The sequence below is a fragment of the Astyanax mexicanus genome, chromosome 22 (assembly GCF_023375975.1).
Source record: "Astyanax mexicanus isolate ESR-SI-001 chromosome 22, AstMex3_surface, whole genome shotgun sequence".
Classification (NCBI taxonomy): domain Eukaryota; kingdom Metazoa; phylum Chordata; class Actinopteri; order Characiformes; family Acestrorhamphidae; genus Astyanax; species Astyanax mexicanus.
Genome location: NC_064429.1, coordinates 16,410,082 through 16,430,105, shown reverse-complemented (window position 1 = coordinate 16,430,105; position 20,024 = coordinate 16,410,082). Strand labels below are relative to the sequence as shown.

Below are 20,024 nucleotides of genomic sequence, written 5' to 3'. Positions count from 1 at the left end.
CCAAGAGCGAAACAATTTTACATTTAAAAATGCAATAAAAACAACAAAAGTGATAAATAATCATAATAATGTCTATTATTATATTAATCATAAAATATTATCATTATATTTCTGCAATGTTCATTCACAAAAAAAATTATTGGAATAATAATAATAATAATAATAATAATAATAACAGCAATGATCAATTTATTTTATAATATTTTATTAATAATAATAATAATAATAATAATAATAATAATAATAATAATAATAATAATAATAATAATAATAATAATAACGGCAATGATCAATTTATTTTATTATTATTATAATAATAATAATAATAATAATAATAATAATAATAATAATAATAATAATGTACTGAAACTCAGACAGCTTTACTTAATTTTGTACAAGGTTTTTAGGCCAAAGATGGTTGGCACTAATTCCTGTTACTTTTTATGTTTTGAGTAACAGGAATGAAAGTAACAGGAATGAGGTTTTAGCACAGAATTAGCAAAAACAAGAAAAATATCTAAATGGCGGCTATGCTGATAGCATGAGGACACTGTATTTTAAAAAATAATCAAATAAAATCTAAGAATTAATTTAGGTAACAGGACAAAGCGTTGAGATTGAGCTCCTCAGTCATAGTTACAATAAGATAAAATACACAGAAAAACAAATGAGGGAAATTTATTTTGGTTTTCCCATGATCTTCAGAAGAACCAACTGATGTAAATTCCTGTTGTAGATGTGACTTATAGATTTCAGTACTGACAGCATGTGTTGACTGTGTCTGCACTTTTCAGACAAAGTATGGAAACCAGGCACTGAATTTTGTTAGACCTTTCTGTACTCTGTAGTACCAAGACATTTCGGTCTGTACATTTTTGGTATCAAATTTTGTTTTTCTCTATATTTGATCTTATTGTAACTATAATTGAGTAGGTCAATTTCAATACTCTCCATTTGTATAATAAATTGCATGATAATAAAATTAGCTTTGCATATTTTTGAAAAATTCAATCTGCATGCATATATAGCGATTTTTTTGTCATAAATATGAATTATTTGAACACACAGTCAACCATTTCATTAAAAAAAAAAATAATTAATTAGTGGACTTGATTTCAAACATGCTTCTTAAATGTATAATGAATTTTGGTAACAGGACTGAGAAAAATGGGCAGTAAGTAAAGCTGCCTGAGATTGACCAGTACATGTTTTGAATAGTTAAATTTATGTGTTTTAAAAAAAGATAAAAACTTAAGTATAATTTGTAAGAGTTACAACAAGTGAATGGCACCCACTGAATGGCCCTTATACTGTTGGTCACGTGATTCAGACTGATAATTCTACTGAACTCCGTTTGGAACGTGGAATGTTGATGACGTCATAGCTGTGTGTATATACGCTAGGCTCCTCGCGCCAGCTGATCAGTCCTCTGGAGAACAGCGCAGCGAGACGGACGGATGATGTAAGTGTTCCAGTTTAAGGTTCTGGAGTGTAGAGTGGATGGAGAGCTGTAGAGTGGGGGAACCAGATTAACACTAAAGCACTAAAAATCATCATTCCTGCTAGAGCCTCTATGAGCTACAGCGGTGGTTAGTTTGGTTATTGGTGATACGTGGCCTGTAGAACTACTGAGTTATAGAAACAGTAGCAATAGTGCTGGTCTTAATGAAGTGGCTGGAAACTCCACCCGCCAACCAGTTCTCCAGTACTGTGTGTCTCTGGAGAAGCTGTTGTATTAACCAATATTAGGTCAAACCACATATCAACCACTTGGCAACATCTTAGCCACCACCTACCAACAACTTAGCAACACCATAGCAACCACCACAGACACCATAGCAATTTCTTAGCAACCAACTAGCAACCACTGTGCAAGCATATAGCAACACTACTGCAACTCCCTAGCAGCACATTAGCAAGCACATAGCAACACGATAGCGACCAGCACAGACACCACAGTAATTTCTTACAATCAACTAGCAACAGCATTGTAGCAACACTATAGGAACTGCTACAATCACAAAAGCAAAACCTTAGCAACCACCTCACAACCACTTAGCAACACTGTTGGAACGCCTTAGCAGCCGCCTAGCAACACCTTAGCAACCACCTAGATTTTGGCACTGCAATCACACTCGCAGTGTCTGCAGGAACTGCAGTCTAGCTGCCATTAGCGCCTCTATAAGACTTTATTTTTTATCATCAAGCTAAAAGTGTCAAAGAAAATATAACTCCAATACTAAAATGCAGGACTTAAATGTAGGTCTTACATGCTTAAAAGAAAAGCTCTGTGAATTAAACTCTGCCAGTACTGAACATAATGCTGCATTTCAGGCAGGTTAAACAGGAGAGAGGTCTTTTAATCAGACTTTTCCTTTTCAACAGCTGTACAGTTTTTAACCAGAATGTTTTCTTCTCCACTTTCCAGAAAATGGACTTTTCTACTCTATTAAAGAAACAAAGGGGCACAAAGGTGTTCGTTCCAGATAAATATTCTGTTCAGTTCTCCCGCGGGAAACTGGGACAGAGTGTAAGTATTCAAATAGAAAGTATTCTGAACTTACTTCATACCTATAGTTTGTTTTCTCTGGTGTGAATCTCTGGTCTGTTATAATTTGAAAGTCTAAATTTAAAGCTTTTTCCACTTGGTTAGGATTGTTTTCACACAGTTTTCACACTGGCCAAACAGTGAAATGAGCACCAGTGTTCTTAAAGAGAACTTTAACTGGACTAAGAAGTGCAGATGTGAAAAGGTGTCTTAGATTAGATCAGAAATTAACTAATTAGATTACATATTGCAGTGTTTGGGATGGTTCTTGTTGGTAGGATAATGTTTATGGTGTGAAACTCGCACAGATATTAAATGCATTGTGTTAATTGTTTTTCACAGCTTTCTCCGGAAATGCAGGATTTCGACTTGAGAGATCCTAACATCACCCGGAATCTCTGGGATTACAACTGCCTGCACGATAAACATCTAAAAAAATTCTTCAAACGGCCGGAGAAGAAGAAGAGGCTCGTCCAACTTGGATTAATTACTCCGGATGAGAGGGTACATACATTAGATTTACACACAGTTACAGTACAGCCTGTCCTACGAAACTCAGATATCAATAGGCCACATTGAATACTAAATAATATAATGAAGTAATGGAAGGCTTAATTTCCTAAATGATGAGGAAAATATATGTAGAAATTCATTTTTACAGCTAATTATTAAACTAAATAGTATTTCTCTCCCTGTATAGAACAATACTAATGACTGAGTAGCGATCCATTTTGGTCACAGTCTGAAAAATTATGGCACTGTTGTTAAAAGACCCATTTTTTATGTCCACTTTATGTGATTTTGTGCTGACTGAAGTATATCTAAAATTATAATAAAACAGTGTTTAATGCATAGTGAGAGCCCTTTAGTCCACATCCATAATTACACACTATCCTTTTATCCCTTTCAGGTGCTGTGCTCCGTAAAGGAGTTTAACGACTACCTGGAATATCTGAGGCACGCACCCCTGAAACAGGTAAGTCAGTTTTTATTGTTCAGTGAATTTGCAATTCAGTGCTTTTATGTGGCAGTTATATTATATACACTCCTACACTGTGTTGTGGTTTTTAGTAATTAAGGATTTGTGTTAATAATTTGATACTGGGTTGAGAGCAAAGAAGTAAATACAGGAAGAAGGTCCTGTGTTCTAGAATAGTGCATATTTCTGTACAGTTTAACATAGAGCAACAGATATTAAATGTATTGTGTGAATTTCTCTGACACTACCTCTTTCAGGATTCACCAGAATCCAGCCGGAGGAAGCCCAAATTAACGATGACCTGCACAGAGAATCCCTTCAGCCGACTGGAGAAGCAGCGCACAAAACCAAAATTAATTCATCAGGATAAACATGCGCGTCTCACTTAATACCCTCTCCACCCCGAAGATAGCAGTGATGCTGCAGCAAAATTGAGACTGAGAGTGCATCCTGATTGGTCCCTGCTTGTGCTTAGATCTGTCAGTGAGCACTGTGAGAGAGATTTAGACTCCACAGCTCTCATGTGGTTTAGACCAGAGGAGGATGGGTCCCCCTTGTGAAGCCTGGTTCCTCCTGAGGTTTCTTCCCACAGGGGAGTTTTTCCTCACCACTGTCGCTTCAGGCTTGCTCACTTGGGGTTACATTTTGTAAAAATCACTAGACTAATAAACATTTTATAGAAACCACATAACAGAGTTCTCAGCCGTGACCAAATCATATCATTAACATTACCTTCCCCCCAACAAAAAAAACAAAACAAAACAAAATAAAAAATATAAAAAATATATTAAAGCTTGCTGTGATTATTTTTACACTACAATATCGCTCCATTTGAAAACATCACATCTAGACCGCCTAGGACATTGATCAGATGTGGGAAGTAATGCGGTTTAAGTAGTTAGTTACTGTAACTTCTCAGGCAGTAGGAAGAGTTTAAGAGGGGGCACATCCTAGTCCTGGGGTTAGGGTTGGCCTTGTGGAGTTCCATAGGGTTCTAGTGTAGGGCTCATGAAACTGATCTTAATAATTTACATTTATTTAACTTTGGAATACTTTGTGTACCACTAGGGGTAAATATAACACTGTGAGAAAAACAACTTTAAATTAAAGTAAGATTAGAGTCAGGGAAAGTTAATAAGTCTTAAACCCTATCCAGACGGGATTAGTTTCTCAGGGGATCCTGGTGGAATTTTCTCTTTTGTTATTTTATTCCCATCTGAAATGGCCACATACATGATTTTCTAAGACGTCTTCTGAGAAAATTACAGTCTGAATTATCTACTGTTTTTTGCTGAACTCCGTGGTCCTCCGGTAATTTTAGTCCCGTCCGGACGCACATCTCTGAGTTTTATCAGCTCGCGTTTAATAAAATTTGTCTACTGCTACACACTGTTATTACACTTTGGACACATGTTTCCATAGAGAGCCATGTAAAAACAACAGTGAAGGAGCCACTGAACGCAATATCACGTTTTTTCATTTGCAGTCCGGATGCAAGAGTTTTAGCACTGAGTAGAAAAGTGTGAAATATTTTTTTTACAGACGTCCCCCTGAGAAACTAATCCCGTCCGGATAGAGCTTAAATTAGTCTTACTCAGCATGTTTATTTTATTACTGTAGATCCTGGAGAATCACAACACAGTAACAGCAAAACTCATTTTAGTGATTTTAACTTTAATATGAAATCCAGTACAATCACAGGATTTCTCCAAAATAGAGGTGAAAGCAGGTGTGCCCCATGTCCCAGCAAGCATATTCAGAAAAAAATCACGTAAGGCACAAGTTCTTCTTTAAACTATATCATATACAGTTGTGGTCAAAAGTTTACATACACTTGTAAAAAAACATAATGTTATGGCTGTCTTGAGTTTTCAATAAGTTCTACAACTCTTATTTTTCTGTGATAGAGTGATCGGAACACATACATGTTTGTCACAAAAAACAGTCATAAAATTTGGTTCTTTCATAAATTTATTATGGGTCTGCTGAAAATGTCACCAAATCTGCTGGGTCAAAAATATACATACAGCAACAAAATTTGTCAATTTTGGTGATGTAGCGAGTTGTGTCAATCAAATTAGCTTCATGTCATGGCCTCTTCACTTCTTGTAAGTGATTCTGATTGACTACAGCTGTTGACTTCTCATGAGCCCATTTAAATAGGGCTCATTTGACCCAGTGATTAGACTCAGCTACAAAAGCTACAATGGGAAAGTCAAAGGAACTCAGTGTGGATCTGAAAAAGCGAATTATTGACTTGAACAAGTCAGGGAAGTCACTTGGAGCCATTTCAAAGCAGCTACAGGTCCCAAGAGCAACTGTGCAGACAATTATACGCAAGTATAAAGTGCATGGAACAGTTGTGTCACTGCCACGATCAGGAAGAAAACGCAAGCTATCACATGCTGCCGAGAGGAGATTGGTCAGGATGGTCAAGAGTCAACCAAGAATCACCAAGAAGCAGGTCTGCAAGGATTTGGAAGCTGATGGAACACAGGTGTCAGTCTCCACAGTCAAGCGTGTTTTACATCGCCATGGACTGAGAGGCTGCCGTGCAAGAAAGAAGCCCTTGCTCCAGAAAAGGCACCTTAAGACTCGGCTGAAGTTTGCTGCTGATCACATGGACAAAGATAAAACCTTCTGGAGGAAAGTTCTCTGGTCAGACGAAACAAAAATTGAGCTGTTTGGCCACAACACCCAGCAATATGTTTGGAGGAGAAAAGGTGAGGCCTTTAATCCCAGGAACACCATGCCTACTGTCAAGCATGGTGGTGGTAGTATTATGCTCTGGGGATGTTTTGCTGCCAGTGGAACTGGTTCTTTGCAGAAAGTAAATGGGATAATGAAGAAGGAGGATTACCTCCAAATTCTGCAGGAAAACTTAAAACCATCAGCCCGAAGGTTGGGTCTTGGGCGCAGTTGGGTGTTCCAACAAGACAATGACCCAAAACACACATCAAAAGTGGTAAAGGAATGGCTAAACCAGGCTAGAATTAAGGTTTTAGAATGGCCTTCCCAAAGTCCTGACTTAAACCCCATTGAGAACATGTGGACAGTGCTAAAGAAACGGGTTCATGCAAGAAAACCATCACATTTAGCTGAACTGCACCAATTCTGTCAAGAAGAGTGGTCAAACATTCGACCTGAAGCTTGCCAGGAGCTTGTGGATGGCTACCAAAAGCGCCTAGTTGCCGTGAAAATGGCCAAGGGACATGTAACCAAATACTAATGTTGCTGTATGTATATTTTTGACCCAGCAGATTTGGTGACATTTTCAGCAGACCCATAATAAATTTATGAAAGAACCAAATTTTATGACTGTTTTTTGTGACAAACATGTATGTGTTCCGATCACTCTATCACAGAAAAATAAGAGTTGTAGAACTTATTGAAAACTCAAGACAGCCATAACATTATGTTTTTTTACAAGTGTATGTAAACTTTTGACCACAACTGTATGTAATGTAATACAATGAATATTTTTCTATAATTAATGTAGACAGAAAATTAGGCTTGTAGCTGTTTACCTGTAGGCCATGTACTGAAACTGAAACTCAGCATCATTTACTCAACAGTGCAAAAGTCAATTCAGATATAATTAGATATTAAAGGTTTTCTCGGTCGCTTTGGAGAAATTGTTAAAACTATTTGTTTAAACTGCACATCATCTATTCACTTGAATTCATCACACAAGTCATTTCTTATTTCTTATGAGTGCACACGTCCTTACAGTCAAATTAGTTTAACCAGTTGATTGACTTTATGACCTGTAAAGCAGATTTTATACATTTATTTTAGATGTTTTTGGTAAATATCTCCTAAATTATTCAGTGTAAATTATTATTTTTACTAATAAAGGGAAGTTTATGAGAATGTTTCAGCCAATCAAGGCTTTAAAATGGCAGGGGCTGGTCAAAGGGTGCAGCTGAACAGGTGTGTAACCCAACAATGTACCATGTACTGTAATACTTACTGTAACACTGTAACACTTCATATTACTGCATACCTGTCAAGTTTTTGATTTAAAAATCAGGACGCCTGCTTCGAGTCGTCCCACAAGCCCAACCCAGGTTCAGTATGCTTTATATTTTAAGATTTACATTAAATTAACCTTAACCTTAAGATTAAAGGTTTACAGGAAATCTAAAATTACCACCTGTGAACCACATACAAATCTGATAGGCCTACCTTTGTTGACACTGTAAAGCTGTGAACATTCCTACATTCATAATTCTTATCTGGCAATGGTAACAATACACTGTTAAATCAACAGAAATAATCATATACAATAGACATGTTTATGCCATGAGTAAGGACATGTAGCAACAGTTTGCTAACCCAAAACATGAATACATTTGGAAGGTAGAGCTTCTGAGAGAGAGAGAGAGAGAGAGAGAGAGAGAGAGAGAGAGAGAGAGAGAGACAGACAGTGTGCGTGTGTTTGTGAGAGAGACAGAGGTAGAATGTTCCATTTGTTTCAGACGGGGTAATGTTTTATGGTAACAGGACTGAGTGAAATCCAGGGACACAATTAAATGTGTATTTTAACTTAAATATTATGGATTTATGAATATTTTTTAAAAAATATATATTTTTAAATCAAATTACATGGTAAAAGATATAGTTACAGAGTGGGGAAAGGTAACAAATGCCATTTTGTTCAGTGTTCTAAGTAGTTTTTATTAATATTTTAATTGCATATCTTACTTTTGCAGTTTTTTCAATGTACAAAACGCTATGTTTAATAATAAAACGTATTTTAATGTTATTTTGTGTGCATATTTATATATGCAATTTTCCGGGGACAGAAATAGCACCGTTTATAAAAAAAGAATATGTTTTTTATTTTTCCACGTGTGGATGAGAGTGAACTATTAGAAATATACCGCAGCTGCTGTGAATTAGCGTTTATTATTGACTGAGTGTTGGGAGAAGAGAATGCCCACTTAAAAATCTCCACTGGGTTTGTCAGACCACCAGGGGGCGCCATCGAATAATCTATAAATAATGGGCTTATAAGGAGCAACTGAGGAAAATCATAGTTTATACAAAAAAAATACTAATTTTCTCAACTTACAAAACATGAGATGTTTAAAATATTTAAGTACAAAGAAAAAAATTAAAAACCTTTTAACTCTAGTTATAAGCCTTTTACACCAGCGCCATTATTGTCTTTAACCCGTTTCCTGTGGAAACTTGTTAATGTTCAGGGGAGGGTTTTTTCCGCTGTTTTCTGAACTTAAGGAAATCCCAGACAAATAGTTAATTACTATTTTTAATTGGAGCTTTTAGCCGTTTAGCTCCATTCACCCCATTCATTGAGGACTCACTCACGGGCTCCTCTGGCGGTTAGCTGTCATTATCTGATATAACGGGAGAGATGTGAAGTATTCAGACTTTCCATAAATCAGTGTTTTGACGATATGTGCTACCCTGTCGAATCGTGCTACTCTCAACTACCCACTAAACAAAGAGACGTTGAAACGACGTCTTTTCTAGGTCATTTTTGCACGTCCAATTTTGGTCTCCTGAAGGTGCAGACTGTGACGCCAGACGACGTCTTTTTTCTGACGTCTTCTGCACGTCCAGTATTGACGTCCCCCAGACCTCCGGATAAGGGCTAATTCTAGTTTAAATTAAGTCGTTGTGGACGTCTTTTCTACGTGAAATTTACATGTATACGTTTTATAGACCAACTACTTTGAGGCTCCCTGCATAACTGTAGTGCCATTTCAGACGGTGGCAACTGTTCCATTGTTCCAGCTTCAGCAGTTAACTGGAAACGCATACAAAGCTAAGCCAAACAATTACTGGAACAGGTTCACAACCTTCTGGAACTAGTTATGCACGTTAGTTATACACAATATGCTTTACAAATAAATTGCATTTCAACCCTCTCACTTTTTTCAAAACATGTCAACCTGCAAAGAACCAGTAAAAGCAAGGGATAAATTAATTACCCCCATCTTACCACTGTTGATTTTAAATTGACCCTTTCTGTTTGGGGAAACATTAATATAATAATAAACATAATGAGTAAATCTCATTTGGGGTTAATGCCTTTATTTTACATCAACATAACATACACCTTAGATTCACACCATAACAATTTCACTAAACATTTACCTTCCCTTAAAACTATTACAGCTTTACATTACACCTTCCCTTAACAATATTATACCTTCCCTCAACACTATTACACCTTTACATTACACCTTCCCTTAACAATATTATACCTTCCCTTAACACTATTACACCTTTACATTACACCTTCCCTTAACAATATTACACCTTCCCTTAACAATATTATACCTTCCCTCAACACTATTACACCTTTACATTACACCTTCCCTTAACAATATTATACCTTCCCTCAACACTATTACACCTTTACATTACACCTTCCCTTAACAATATTATACCTTCCCTCAACACTATTACACCTTTACATTACACCTTCCCTTAACAATATTACACCTTCCCTTAACAATATTACACCTTCCCTTAACAATATTATACCTTCCCTCAACACTATTACACCTTTACATTACACCTTCCCTTAACAATATTATACCTTCCCTCAACACTATTACACCTTTACATTACACCTTCCCTTAACAATATTATACCTTCCCTCAACACTATTACACCTTTACATTACACCAGGGGTCTCAAAGTACCGGCCCACGCGGTTTCATACGGCCCCTCACGGGTTAACAAAATAAACATACATCTGGCCCGCAATTCAATTTAATTATTTATGCTTTATTATGTTCGTTTTCATATTTTATCTTAACTTGTATTTTGGTGTGTGTGTGTGGTTTTTGTTTTTTTTTTGCTTACGCTGCGTTGCCTGCTTTAATAGTCTTCAGTAGCCTTCAGCAGTCTAACCTTGCAGCCGTGGTGTGTCCACTAAACTCCGTAGTTATAAACATCCTGAGGTTAGCAGCGCGCTAACTGACCTGTTTATAATGTAATCCGAGCAGTGCCTCCGTGACGCTGCTCTAAACTGCTGCTGTTAGCTGCTTGGGCTGAAAGATGAACTGTAGAGAGCTGTATTATCCGGTTAGTGGGGTTATTTTATTTCATACACAGAAGAACTTAAAAAATTTCAAAACGCTCCAGACAGGCTCAGCTGAGTCCTGTAGCCCGTGGCTGGGCTGTAGCTCTGACCAAGCAAAGACTGCGGGCTTGTGGTGCTGCAGCTGCAGCTCCGACTAGTGGTTGGATGAGGAACTGCTAAATCTGAGGAAATGCTAAATCTGTCACAGCTCACAATTTTTGATTTTATATTTATTAAGCCTTATTTCAGTATCAAACGTTTTGATCAAAGTTAATATAACTTGTACTTGATGTAATTTCTATTCACTTGAATAGTTTGGTTCTTGATTGATGGAGTTTTTGGATTTCATAACATGACAAATTAAAAGGATTTATGTTAATAGAGCAACAAGCAAACATTTTTCCATGCAACTGTAATATTTGATTGAATAAATAGTATATTGAGAGTTATTTAACATTAAGGAGTAATTACACTCATTTTATATGACATCTGGTTACATTTTCTTATATTTGTAAGTTACATCTGGCCCTCAGAGGACAGCCAATATGTCAATGTGGCCCTCGGCAAAAATGAGTTTGAGACCCCTGCATTACACCTTCCCTTAACAATATTATACCTTCCCTTAACACTATTACACCTTTAACATTACCCCTTCCCTCAACACTATTACACCTTCCCTCAACACTATCACACCTTTAACATTACACCTTCCCTCAACACTATCACACCTTTCCACTACACCTTCCCTTAACATCATTATACTTTCATTAAGATTCTAGGTCCTGAGAGACAGCGGTGTGTCCTCCACGTCTTTGTGGTGCATGTTTGAGATGCTCCGAAGTATGAAGTCCTCGGTGGCTGTCCCGTCACATTTCATGACTCCATCTGCACAAGTAGAAAAAGACAAATTAGAAATCTCAGAAAATGTTGAAGATGGCCATTTATTTTTGTCCCACAACAAACTATTTTAAATTGCCTTATTTATGTAATATTCACATAAACTTACTTCTTCACACTATGGCTTAGCTAACGCTAAGCTAACGGCGGGAATACACATTTAACACCTGACGAGAATTATCGTGCCGTTTTAATTCTCACACATCATATTAAGCTATTTTAATTATTTTTTTTCCCACAACAAACTATTTTAAATTGCCTTATTTATGTTATATTAACATAAACTTACTTCTTCATGCTATGGCTTAGCTAATGCTAAGCTAACGATAAGCTAACGCTAAGCTAAAGGCGGGAATACACATTTAACACCTGACGAGAATTATCGTGCCGTTTTAATTCTCACACATCATATTAAGCTATTTTAATAAATGTTTTCCCACAACAAACTATTTTAAATTGCCTTATTTATGTAATATTAACATAAAATTACTTCTTCAGGCTATTCAAAATGCACTTGATATTGCCCCCAGTTGCCTAGGTTAATTGTGGGTGCCACAAACTTATATAACTTAACGCTAGCTTAGCGAATTTAGCCAAAGACGGTTCTTTGACTTAGCTTAGATTGGCTTATCAGCCTAGCTCTGGTTAGTGCATTGACTTAATGACCGGACAATGCTTCTACGTTAAAGCTTCGGTTACAGTAAATATTATTTGCATTACGGTCGTTCTCAAAAGTAATTCCAATTCCATTTTAACTATGGCCACTGTTTAGCTATCGTTAGCTAGCTAGCTAGTTAGCTAACTGCCTGGGAAGAGAGGCAACGCCAGCAGGTTCAGATGATTTAAGACCACAGAGCTAAAACAACTAACACTACAAATACATTAACTTATACATATCGTCTTACCTTATAGCTTGGCAGCTGAGTCCGGTCCGGAGCGGAGCTGAGCTGAGCGAGCTGAACTGAATGAGCTGAGCTGAGCTGAGCTACTGCAGCAGCCAAAAAATGTTGAGCGTGTTTTGCCTCGGCATATCAGAGTGGAGTTTATGATGACGTGCGGTCTCAGCAAATCAGAGTGGCGTTGACTGGTTGAAATCAACTTAACAATTTTCCACACATTTCCAAATAAAAGTAAAAACATACGTAAATAAATACCTACATTCGTTAATTAATTAAATAGATAAAAAATATAATACTCAAATAAATAATTAGAAATAAATGATGCTTAATCATAAATAATCTATATTCATAGTGATTAACAATATTGATAACAACAATTTTGACATACATTTAAAAATAAATATATTCTTAAATAATGTTAATTTCCTGCACCTGTATTAGACGTCCCCATGACGTCCAAAAAAGTGACCTAGTCCGACGTTCAAATGTTTAACTGCATATTGACGTCCAAGTGGGGTCATAGTTAGACGTCCAAATAGTGGACCTAGTTTGCACGTCGTGTAGACGTACAGAATTGGTCTTGGACCAACCGACGCAATATAGACATGATCTGCACGTCCATAAGACGTCTAATGTTTAGTGGGTATATTTCAACTTAAAAATACCAGAAAAGCCATATTGGAAGATGCTGGCAGAAGTCTTGGTAGGATATTTGAAATCTGAATCAATATATCAGGGTATAGTTAAGGGTATAGGAGAATTTTTGCATTTTTATTGTCTTATTATTATTATTATTATTATTATTATTATTATTATTATAATAACTATAATTATTAATTGTATTATTAAGTACCATTTACACATTTGTAACATTGGCTCTGGTTGTCTAATGCATTTAAGTAAAACACAGTTACCCTAAAAACAAAAGAAAAATCACAAAGTAGGTCCGCACATGCGCACTGGTAGTAAGCAGCACATATCAATGTGTAGCACAACTCGACATGGCATTTTTTCAGTGTTCCAAGTAGTTTTTATTAATATTTTTAATTACATTTCTTTACTTTTGCAATTAGGTCAAAGACTCTATGTTTAATAATAAAACGTATTTTAAAGTTATTGTGTGTGCATATTTATATATGCAACTTCCTATGGGCAGGAATGGCACCGTTTAAATAAAAGAATGTTTTTTTCCACGTGTGGATGAGAGTGAACTATTAAAATGATACCGCAGCTGCTGTGAATTAGCGTTTATTATTGACTGAGAAAAAAGTGGGTGCGCACTGGTGGTAAGAAGCACATATTGATGTGTAGCAGAACTCGACAGAACATCAGCCTGTATAAACGTATTTCAGTGTTATAGTTTGTTAACATTATTGAGACTCACTAGTAATTAATCACACTCAAACATACACATTTACATACGTGTTCTTTAATTGAATAGTTTTTCGTCCTATACCACAGCTATTTCAGAGGCTCTCTAATCCATCAGAACAGTCAAAATACATAGCAATGTACACAGGGGAGAGAAAACACAATAATAACCTCTGTGGAAAAATTTAGTGTAAGCAAAAGAAACAGCAGGGCACACTTAGACATCAGTCAATCTTCACTGTTAACGTCATATTGTGCGCTAGTGCCCTGAAAACTAGTCTCGTACAAAGTTTTATAAATATGAAATATTAGTTTAGGGAAATATCTGGTAGCTATAAAATATGTTATGTACCTAGTACAAATAATATACAACAACAAAAAAGTAACAAAATGTGTATAATCACTGAAAATGTACAGAAAATGACAACACAGGTTTTTTTTGTTTAGGGAGGAACACGAAACACTGTAAAAACTATAACATAATAATAATTAGAATAATAACAACAATATAATGAAGTTGAATCTTCTAGACTTTTACGTGTTTAAATGTGGAAAAGCTTCATGTAGCTGTGCAGCATGATATGATTCTTTTAAATCCTTCTGTGTTTCTCTTTCTAATCTTGGACCTCGAGGCCCACTGTCCAGCACATTTTAGTGCTTTTTGGATCAGGTGGTTCACAGGGGAATGCACTAAAAGGTGCAGGACAGTCGAGAAACTTCCAAACTGCGTCTTTCAAACTACTGTCTGCCACATCAGTTGTGTATTCTCTTTAATAGTCACCAGGTGGCGATATAGCATCGTTGTAGAAGTAGTACATTGGGTGGACAGTAGCAATGTGTTTCAGTGCCTCCCTCAGACTTCAAACCTGTACTGTATCTACTTCATATCATAAAGTGGAACGTGGTATTTCTGATTATAACACTGTTTATTACAGGGAATGTAGCACCTTCAACGGTCCACACGAACATGGTAAGCGCTCTGAAGGTAGGGACAACAGATGAAAAGGCAAAAATGAACATGGTATCAGGATATCACAATAATCGTAAATGACATCTTTATTCTCAGATGCACCCAGTGCACCCATCCAGCAAACCTTGACGAGCTTCTCTCGTCCACTCAACAGTCACTCACACATGTAAGAGAAACACTACACACACACACATCTCATATGTATAAAAAAACAATATCAACAAACACAACCATAACAATAATAAGGAAAAAATAAATCTGTACTTAAATTAATGCAAATAATGCTAAAGTATATACTTTTTTACTTGTACAATGTACAGTACTGGCAGCCAGTAGTACACAATGCTGGTTTTAATATGTTTTATTTTCTTTTCTGCACTATTCAAGTTAGCCAACCAGCAGCTAACCCGTGCTGTTTGCGTAAAGAGGAGAAAACAGGGTTTGCAAAAAAGAAAAAAAAAGGAAAGAAAAGTCAGGAGGTGGTTCAAAAGCATGTGTCTGAATCCCTCTCGAAGGAATCATAAGACGACCGCAGCCGAGGAACATCAACAACCCTGCACTGTTCCTCTCCCATCAAAACAACAAGTCCTACGAAGGTTTTAAGGAAAATAAAGGGTACAAAGTCTTTTGTACAAAGAGATGAGCTGTACAAAAAGCTGTTCTGAAATATCCAGTAGGAGCAGCAGCAGATCACTCATCGTCTTATAGAAAGGCGCTCCTCTCTTAGAAAAGAAAGAATCCGTTCCAGCGAAGTAGAGATTGTCGTTTCCCTTCAAAAACAGGGATACTTCTCACTTTCCGAGGGGATAAAGGGGGTTCATAGCTGGCTTTCCAGAAGCTCTACTCTTCATTGACTTGGTTTCTTCAAAAAGGGAACTACGTCCTGTTCAGCAGAGAAGACCTGCAAACGAGAGAGAGATAGAGAGCACCAACACAGTTAATACAGGTATTTAAAAAACTACAGCACATAACTGCAAGCATCACAGACAGCATCAAGCAGCATTCATTCAAACATAGGTCTAAATATGTATATTTTTTGTTAGATTTATTTTATTCCCATTCAGAAACACACTTTATTTTTTCTCATTTAGATGTATATTTTTGCTTGTTTTTTTCTTTAAATCCAAAATCATTTGTCCACCATAGTTCCCCATTTTCTTCTAAATTTATTTTCATTCAGAAGTCTGTGGTCTTGCATCATGGAACTCAAAGAGCTCTATGTAAATGTCTTGGAAGTGTCTGAACATATCTTCTGAAGGATGAGCTCATCTGCCAACAATATGATCATCAAACAATGAATGAGTAGGATGAGGAGTGACGACATGCTGGTGATGTCATTTTTAAATCTCCAGATTTAAGCACGGCTGTGAGCTTGTGGGAATGTGTGGAAAACCCATGCCACGACCCATCCATTCACTACTGGTGTGTAGAAGCAATTTATTTGGATCATTTAAGGCATATTTTATACATGAATGAATTATTGAAGTTGCATTTATAGAGCGCCTTTCTAGAAACCCAAGGACGATTTACAATTTACATGTTTTACACACAATCATTAATACTCAGCACTCATCCACACACCGGTGAGAAGCGGCAGCCAATGACACACAGCGTACTCTCAACCGCAAACAACCGTCCACCTGGAGGACTGCATACTGTATATATGGGTCTGGTGTCCTCAAAGTGCTATTATGCTATTATCGGACACTGTATATACAAGTATTGTGGAAATAAATCAGTCCAGAATGTCTTATTACATGAACCATTAATAAAATGAATGACGGCTGATTTTACTTCAGTGTTTCTTGCTCCATTAAGTGTGAACTGTGCGGCCAATAAAGAGACTCTGATTCCAACACATCAGCTGATCTGCCATTTCCAGGCTGTGGTCAGCAGTGGTCACCAGAGAGTTAATTTCCTCTCACTAAAACATTGACAGTCACACTCCTGCCCAGGCTGGAGCACGTTCTGCTGATCCACACAGAACGTGGTGATGTGACAGATCCTGTCGCAGTGGGGAAAACGCCTCTCTCCAGCAGCCCACTTGCTCTCTCTCTGGGCTGGGCGGCTGTCGGGAAACGTGACTAAGTGGACAGCCAAGTGGATTCAGACTGTGCCAGACTCATGAAGAGAGGGGTTGTGTATAGTCATTTACTATTGCTTACAATATAGGTGTTCCACTGTGGAACTGACTCCCTGTTAAACATGGTGGTGGTGGTTTCTTTATCGGTTTCTACATATAGCTATATTTCTGAGACATAGACTTTAACCATATTATATGGTCACTTTTACAGTCAATTTTTGTAATCTATCCTAGAAACCAATACAATAAGAGTAAAATGAGTGTTCAATCATTACAATATTTTTTTAATATGATTCACTGCTTTTTTCCCCCCATTTTCACTATATTTTGTACAGCCATCCTAGAAACACGAGTCCAAACTGTGTTAAACCCGCTAAGCTTATTAAAAACGTTCCAGCTTTTGTGATCTGCGATCTGGCACGCCACCAGTTCCTACATCAGCAAATCTTTTAGCCAGCTGAGCGACAAAATCCAAATGTGCCCTATTGCTCCTGCTTACCAGCACAGACACACACACTCACACACACACACACACACACACTCACAGACACACACACACACATTATTATAAAATAAACCCAGAAATCACAGCAGACACAAGTCTGACCTAGATACCACACAACAAAACCTGTCAATCACAAGCATTTGTACAGCTGTGACACACACACACACACACACCTGAGAGATTTCCATCTGTCCTTCTCCATGTTGTTTTCAGGTCCCTCGCTCTCGTAGGATGCCAGGTACAGAGCTGTTTGGAGATAAGAGAGAGAGAAAGAAGAAGATGGGTGACAGTGCTTTCACTCACGCCCCTGTTTTGTTTTTGACTCATTTCTGATCGGCTTTCTCACGTTAGGGAATTCTTCGCACTTGAGGTAATCTGAGAGCACTACGCACTCGTGTTCTCGTATTGCACAACGCCTATATCAGGTTTATGTTGAGAGAAGAGACATACAGTGGCCTGAGGGCAGCGTCTGTCTCTCTGAGTGTGTGTGTGTTGGTACGTGTGCATCCTGTGATGTGCAGACAGACACTAAACAGGTTGGTGAGTGATTTACAGTTCTGAGAGAAAGGTGAAATGTGTTGCCCTTTAGTCATGCTGGTTAGATCAGTCTAGAGGCTAGGGGCTTCTGAACTATAGCTTGGAACTCAAGGAGCCCACTTCTCTAATATTTAGGCAAAACAAATGAGATTTCTCTTTCTTTCTCTCCCTCATTTTAGAACATATTTTTGTCCACACAAAAGAGACTTGCATCAGAATGCTAGCGCTGTATGGAGCAATAGTACCTCATTAAAACTGACATCCATGCACCACTAATAAGGAAGAAAGAAGTAATTTGGGTTTAATCCCAAATTACAGGACTACTGCCTAAGTAGTGCACTACGCAAGTCACAAAATGACACATACTAAGTCTGATTAAAGCACTATAGCTGTAATCGAAATAGTATTTCCATTTATTCATGTCTGCATGTAAATGTTGTAGTTTTATTACCAGACTTAAGACTTTGTGAGTTTTTTTCTTAAGCTTCTAACCATGAACAAAAACGAAAATAAGACTAGTTTAGAAAATCTTCATTTTTCAAAAACACAGTTTTAGTGTGAATAGCAGGCCACATAAAATCTAGATATGTGAGATATGTGAAGTTTTCATTAGTTTTATTCTTGGAGATTTTCCTGTTGTATTGGAACTCTTATCAGATTTTGAAGCTCTTTAATCTTTAATCAACTCAATTAAGAGTTTTATATCACAAATCACATTTGAAATCAATGGAAATATGTTTAGTATACAGAACAGTTTTCTGAAGTGAACAAAGACTAAGAAAGCTTTTCTATGCTTGAGGATTCAGTACTGTACACAACTAATGATTATTTTGGACTAATTTTTAGATTAGACGATTAGTCAATTAGTCAAAAATTATTTCAAGTTTCATGTTCTCCATCACTAAAAACGACAGAAAAACAGCTGAACATGAGATTGAAAAGGCATTTAAATGACAGATGTTGTTTAACGTGTAGATTACTGATATTTAGTGATTAAATATGTAATCTGTTGTGTTTGGGCACTTTTGGAGACATAAACTAAGTTGATTGTAACCTGTTTGAGTGAGACATTTTCCCATCTCATTTTGTGCTTCTTTCCCCAGCACTTTGTGTAATGCAGTACTGTTACAAATTAATGATGATGACAATTACATTTGTAGTTGACTAATTTAGAAAATAAACATCGACGATTATATCGACTAATTGTCGCAGCCCTACTCTAGATCAATTAAATATTTTAATAAATCTTTGGTTACTCAATGACAATAAGCACATGTTGATCTTTGGCTGAACAATACTGTAAGAAATATGTTTGAAACGATGACTCGTCACTCTCACTACATTTTGTATTGTATAAAGCAATAAGCTCTGCATATGTATATTCAGCTAGTTCATAAACATCTTCCTGATTAGGCACAGTGTGTTTCCAATTTTCTTTCATTTTAAAGCTACTGAAAATACAGTGAGAACTGCTTGCACTGTCTGCACTCACAGCACCCGATAACCTTTATAGCACTTTCCAATAATAATAATTACTTTCAGTGAAAGGGCTTACCATCCTCACTGAAGACAGGAGCAGTCAGGAGGTACTGCAGGATCTTGCGGTCCTTCTCGAAGGGACACTCCACCTTCTTCCAGGTCATGAACTCGCTCACCTGCTTGGCCAGCTCCCAGAATTTCTGCAGGGCAAAAACAAGCAAGACATTAGAACCAGTTCCTTTTTTACTCTGTGTTTCCCTGTGTTTCTGCAGACACTCAAATTCAAAGCTCCATCTCTAGCATTCAAGCATGTGAAACTTCCTCTTCGGGCACGTCACAGTTGCTACGCAGTGTCAATGTTTTTATCCACTGTTAAAAACAGCAACGGATAAAAATGGCAGGAGTCTCTTCCACTTGTTATGTTTGATAAAAAGGAAGTGTTGGGAGGGGGGTGGTTACCTCGAAATTGACGTGTCCATTCGGGAGCCGGTTGGAGCATCCTTCATTGAGGAAGTAGATGTCTTTGATTAAGAGACTGAAGAAAGGAATGACAATCTGAAAGAGATAAAGGAGAAGCTATGTGAGTGAGTGAGTGATGTCTTAGTTATAAAAAAGTAGTTTGAATTTGGTTGGAATGACTTAAATGTTGCTCAAATGTTGACGCTATTAAAGGCGTTAAAGACTTTTTTTCCC

General features: G+C 37.1%; 2 protein-coding genes and 1 long non-coding RNA gene across 8 annotated transcripts in view; 1 reads left to right on the top strand and 2 right to left on the bottom strand.

Moving 5' to 3' along the window:
* The first annotated feature begins 1,403 nt into the window (after positions 1-1,403).
* On the top strand, positions 1,404-4,288 carry LOC111190976 (fibrous sheath-interacting protein 2). Its single transcript, XM_022664817.2, has 5 exons — positions 1,404-1,462; positions 2,429-2,530; positions 2,891-3,052; positions 3,459-3,524; positions 3,785-4,288. Exons 2-5 carry the CDS (start codon positions 2,432-2,434, stop codon positions 3,914-3,916), a joined length of 459 nt encoding a protein of 152 aa, XP_022520538.2. The 5' UTR covers positions 1,404-1,462; positions 2,429-2,431; the 3' UTR covers positions 3,917-4,288.
* Positions 4,289-9,573: 5,285 nt separating this feature from the next.
* LOC125786738 (uncharacterized) lies at positions 9,574-12,595 on the bottom strand. 5 transcript variants are annotated; one of them, XR_007428798.1, is made up of 5 exons: positions 12,393-12,595; positions 11,207-11,475; positions 10,026-10,156; positions 9,840-9,983; positions 9,574-9,763 (listed from the first exon to the last, which is right to left on the bottom strand). It is a non-coding gene; the product is annotated as an uncharacterized LOC125786738 (long non-coding RNA). The 5 variants fall into 5 exon arrangements; XR_007428797.1 differs by having other exon boundaries at positions 10,026-11,283; positions 11,319-11,475; XR_007428795.1 differs by having other exon boundaries at positions 9,574-9,729; positions 9,819-9,983; positions 10,026-11,475.
* A 1,204-nt stretch (positions 12,596-13,799) lies between these two features.
* rasgef1ba (RasGEF domain family, member 1Ba) overlaps positions 13,800-20,024 on the bottom strand; it is a 153,205-nt gene continuing 146,980 nt past the window's right edge. For both annotated transcript variants that reach the window (XM_007250476.4, XM_007250477.4), the window contains 4 exons: positions 19,791-19,886; positions 19,408-19,531; positions 17,489-17,561; positions 13,800-15,628 (listed from right to left, as the gene is read on the bottom strand). In XM_007250476.4, coding sequence (XP_007250538.3) covers positions 15,604-15,628; positions 17,489-17,561; positions 19,408-19,531; positions 19,791-19,886 — 318 coding nt within the window. In that variant the 3' untranslated portion in view covers positions 13,800-15,603. The remainder of the gene's footprint in view (positions 15,629-17,488; positions 17,562-19,407; positions 19,532-19,790; positions 19,887-20,024) is intronic.

Coding starts and splice junctions, on each gene's coding strand:
- LOC111190976 (XM_022664817.2), top strand. CDS start 2,432: ATGGACTTTTCTACTCTATTAAAGAAACAAAGGGGCACAAAGGTGTTC. Junction 3,053..3,458: donor TAATTACTCCGGATGAGAGG/GTACATACATTA, acceptor TATCCCTTTCAG/GTGCTGTGCTCCGTAAAGGA. Junction 3,525..3,784: donor GGCACGCACCCCTGAAACAG/GTAAGTCAGTTT, acceptor TACCTCTTTCAG/GATTCACCAGAATCCAGCCG.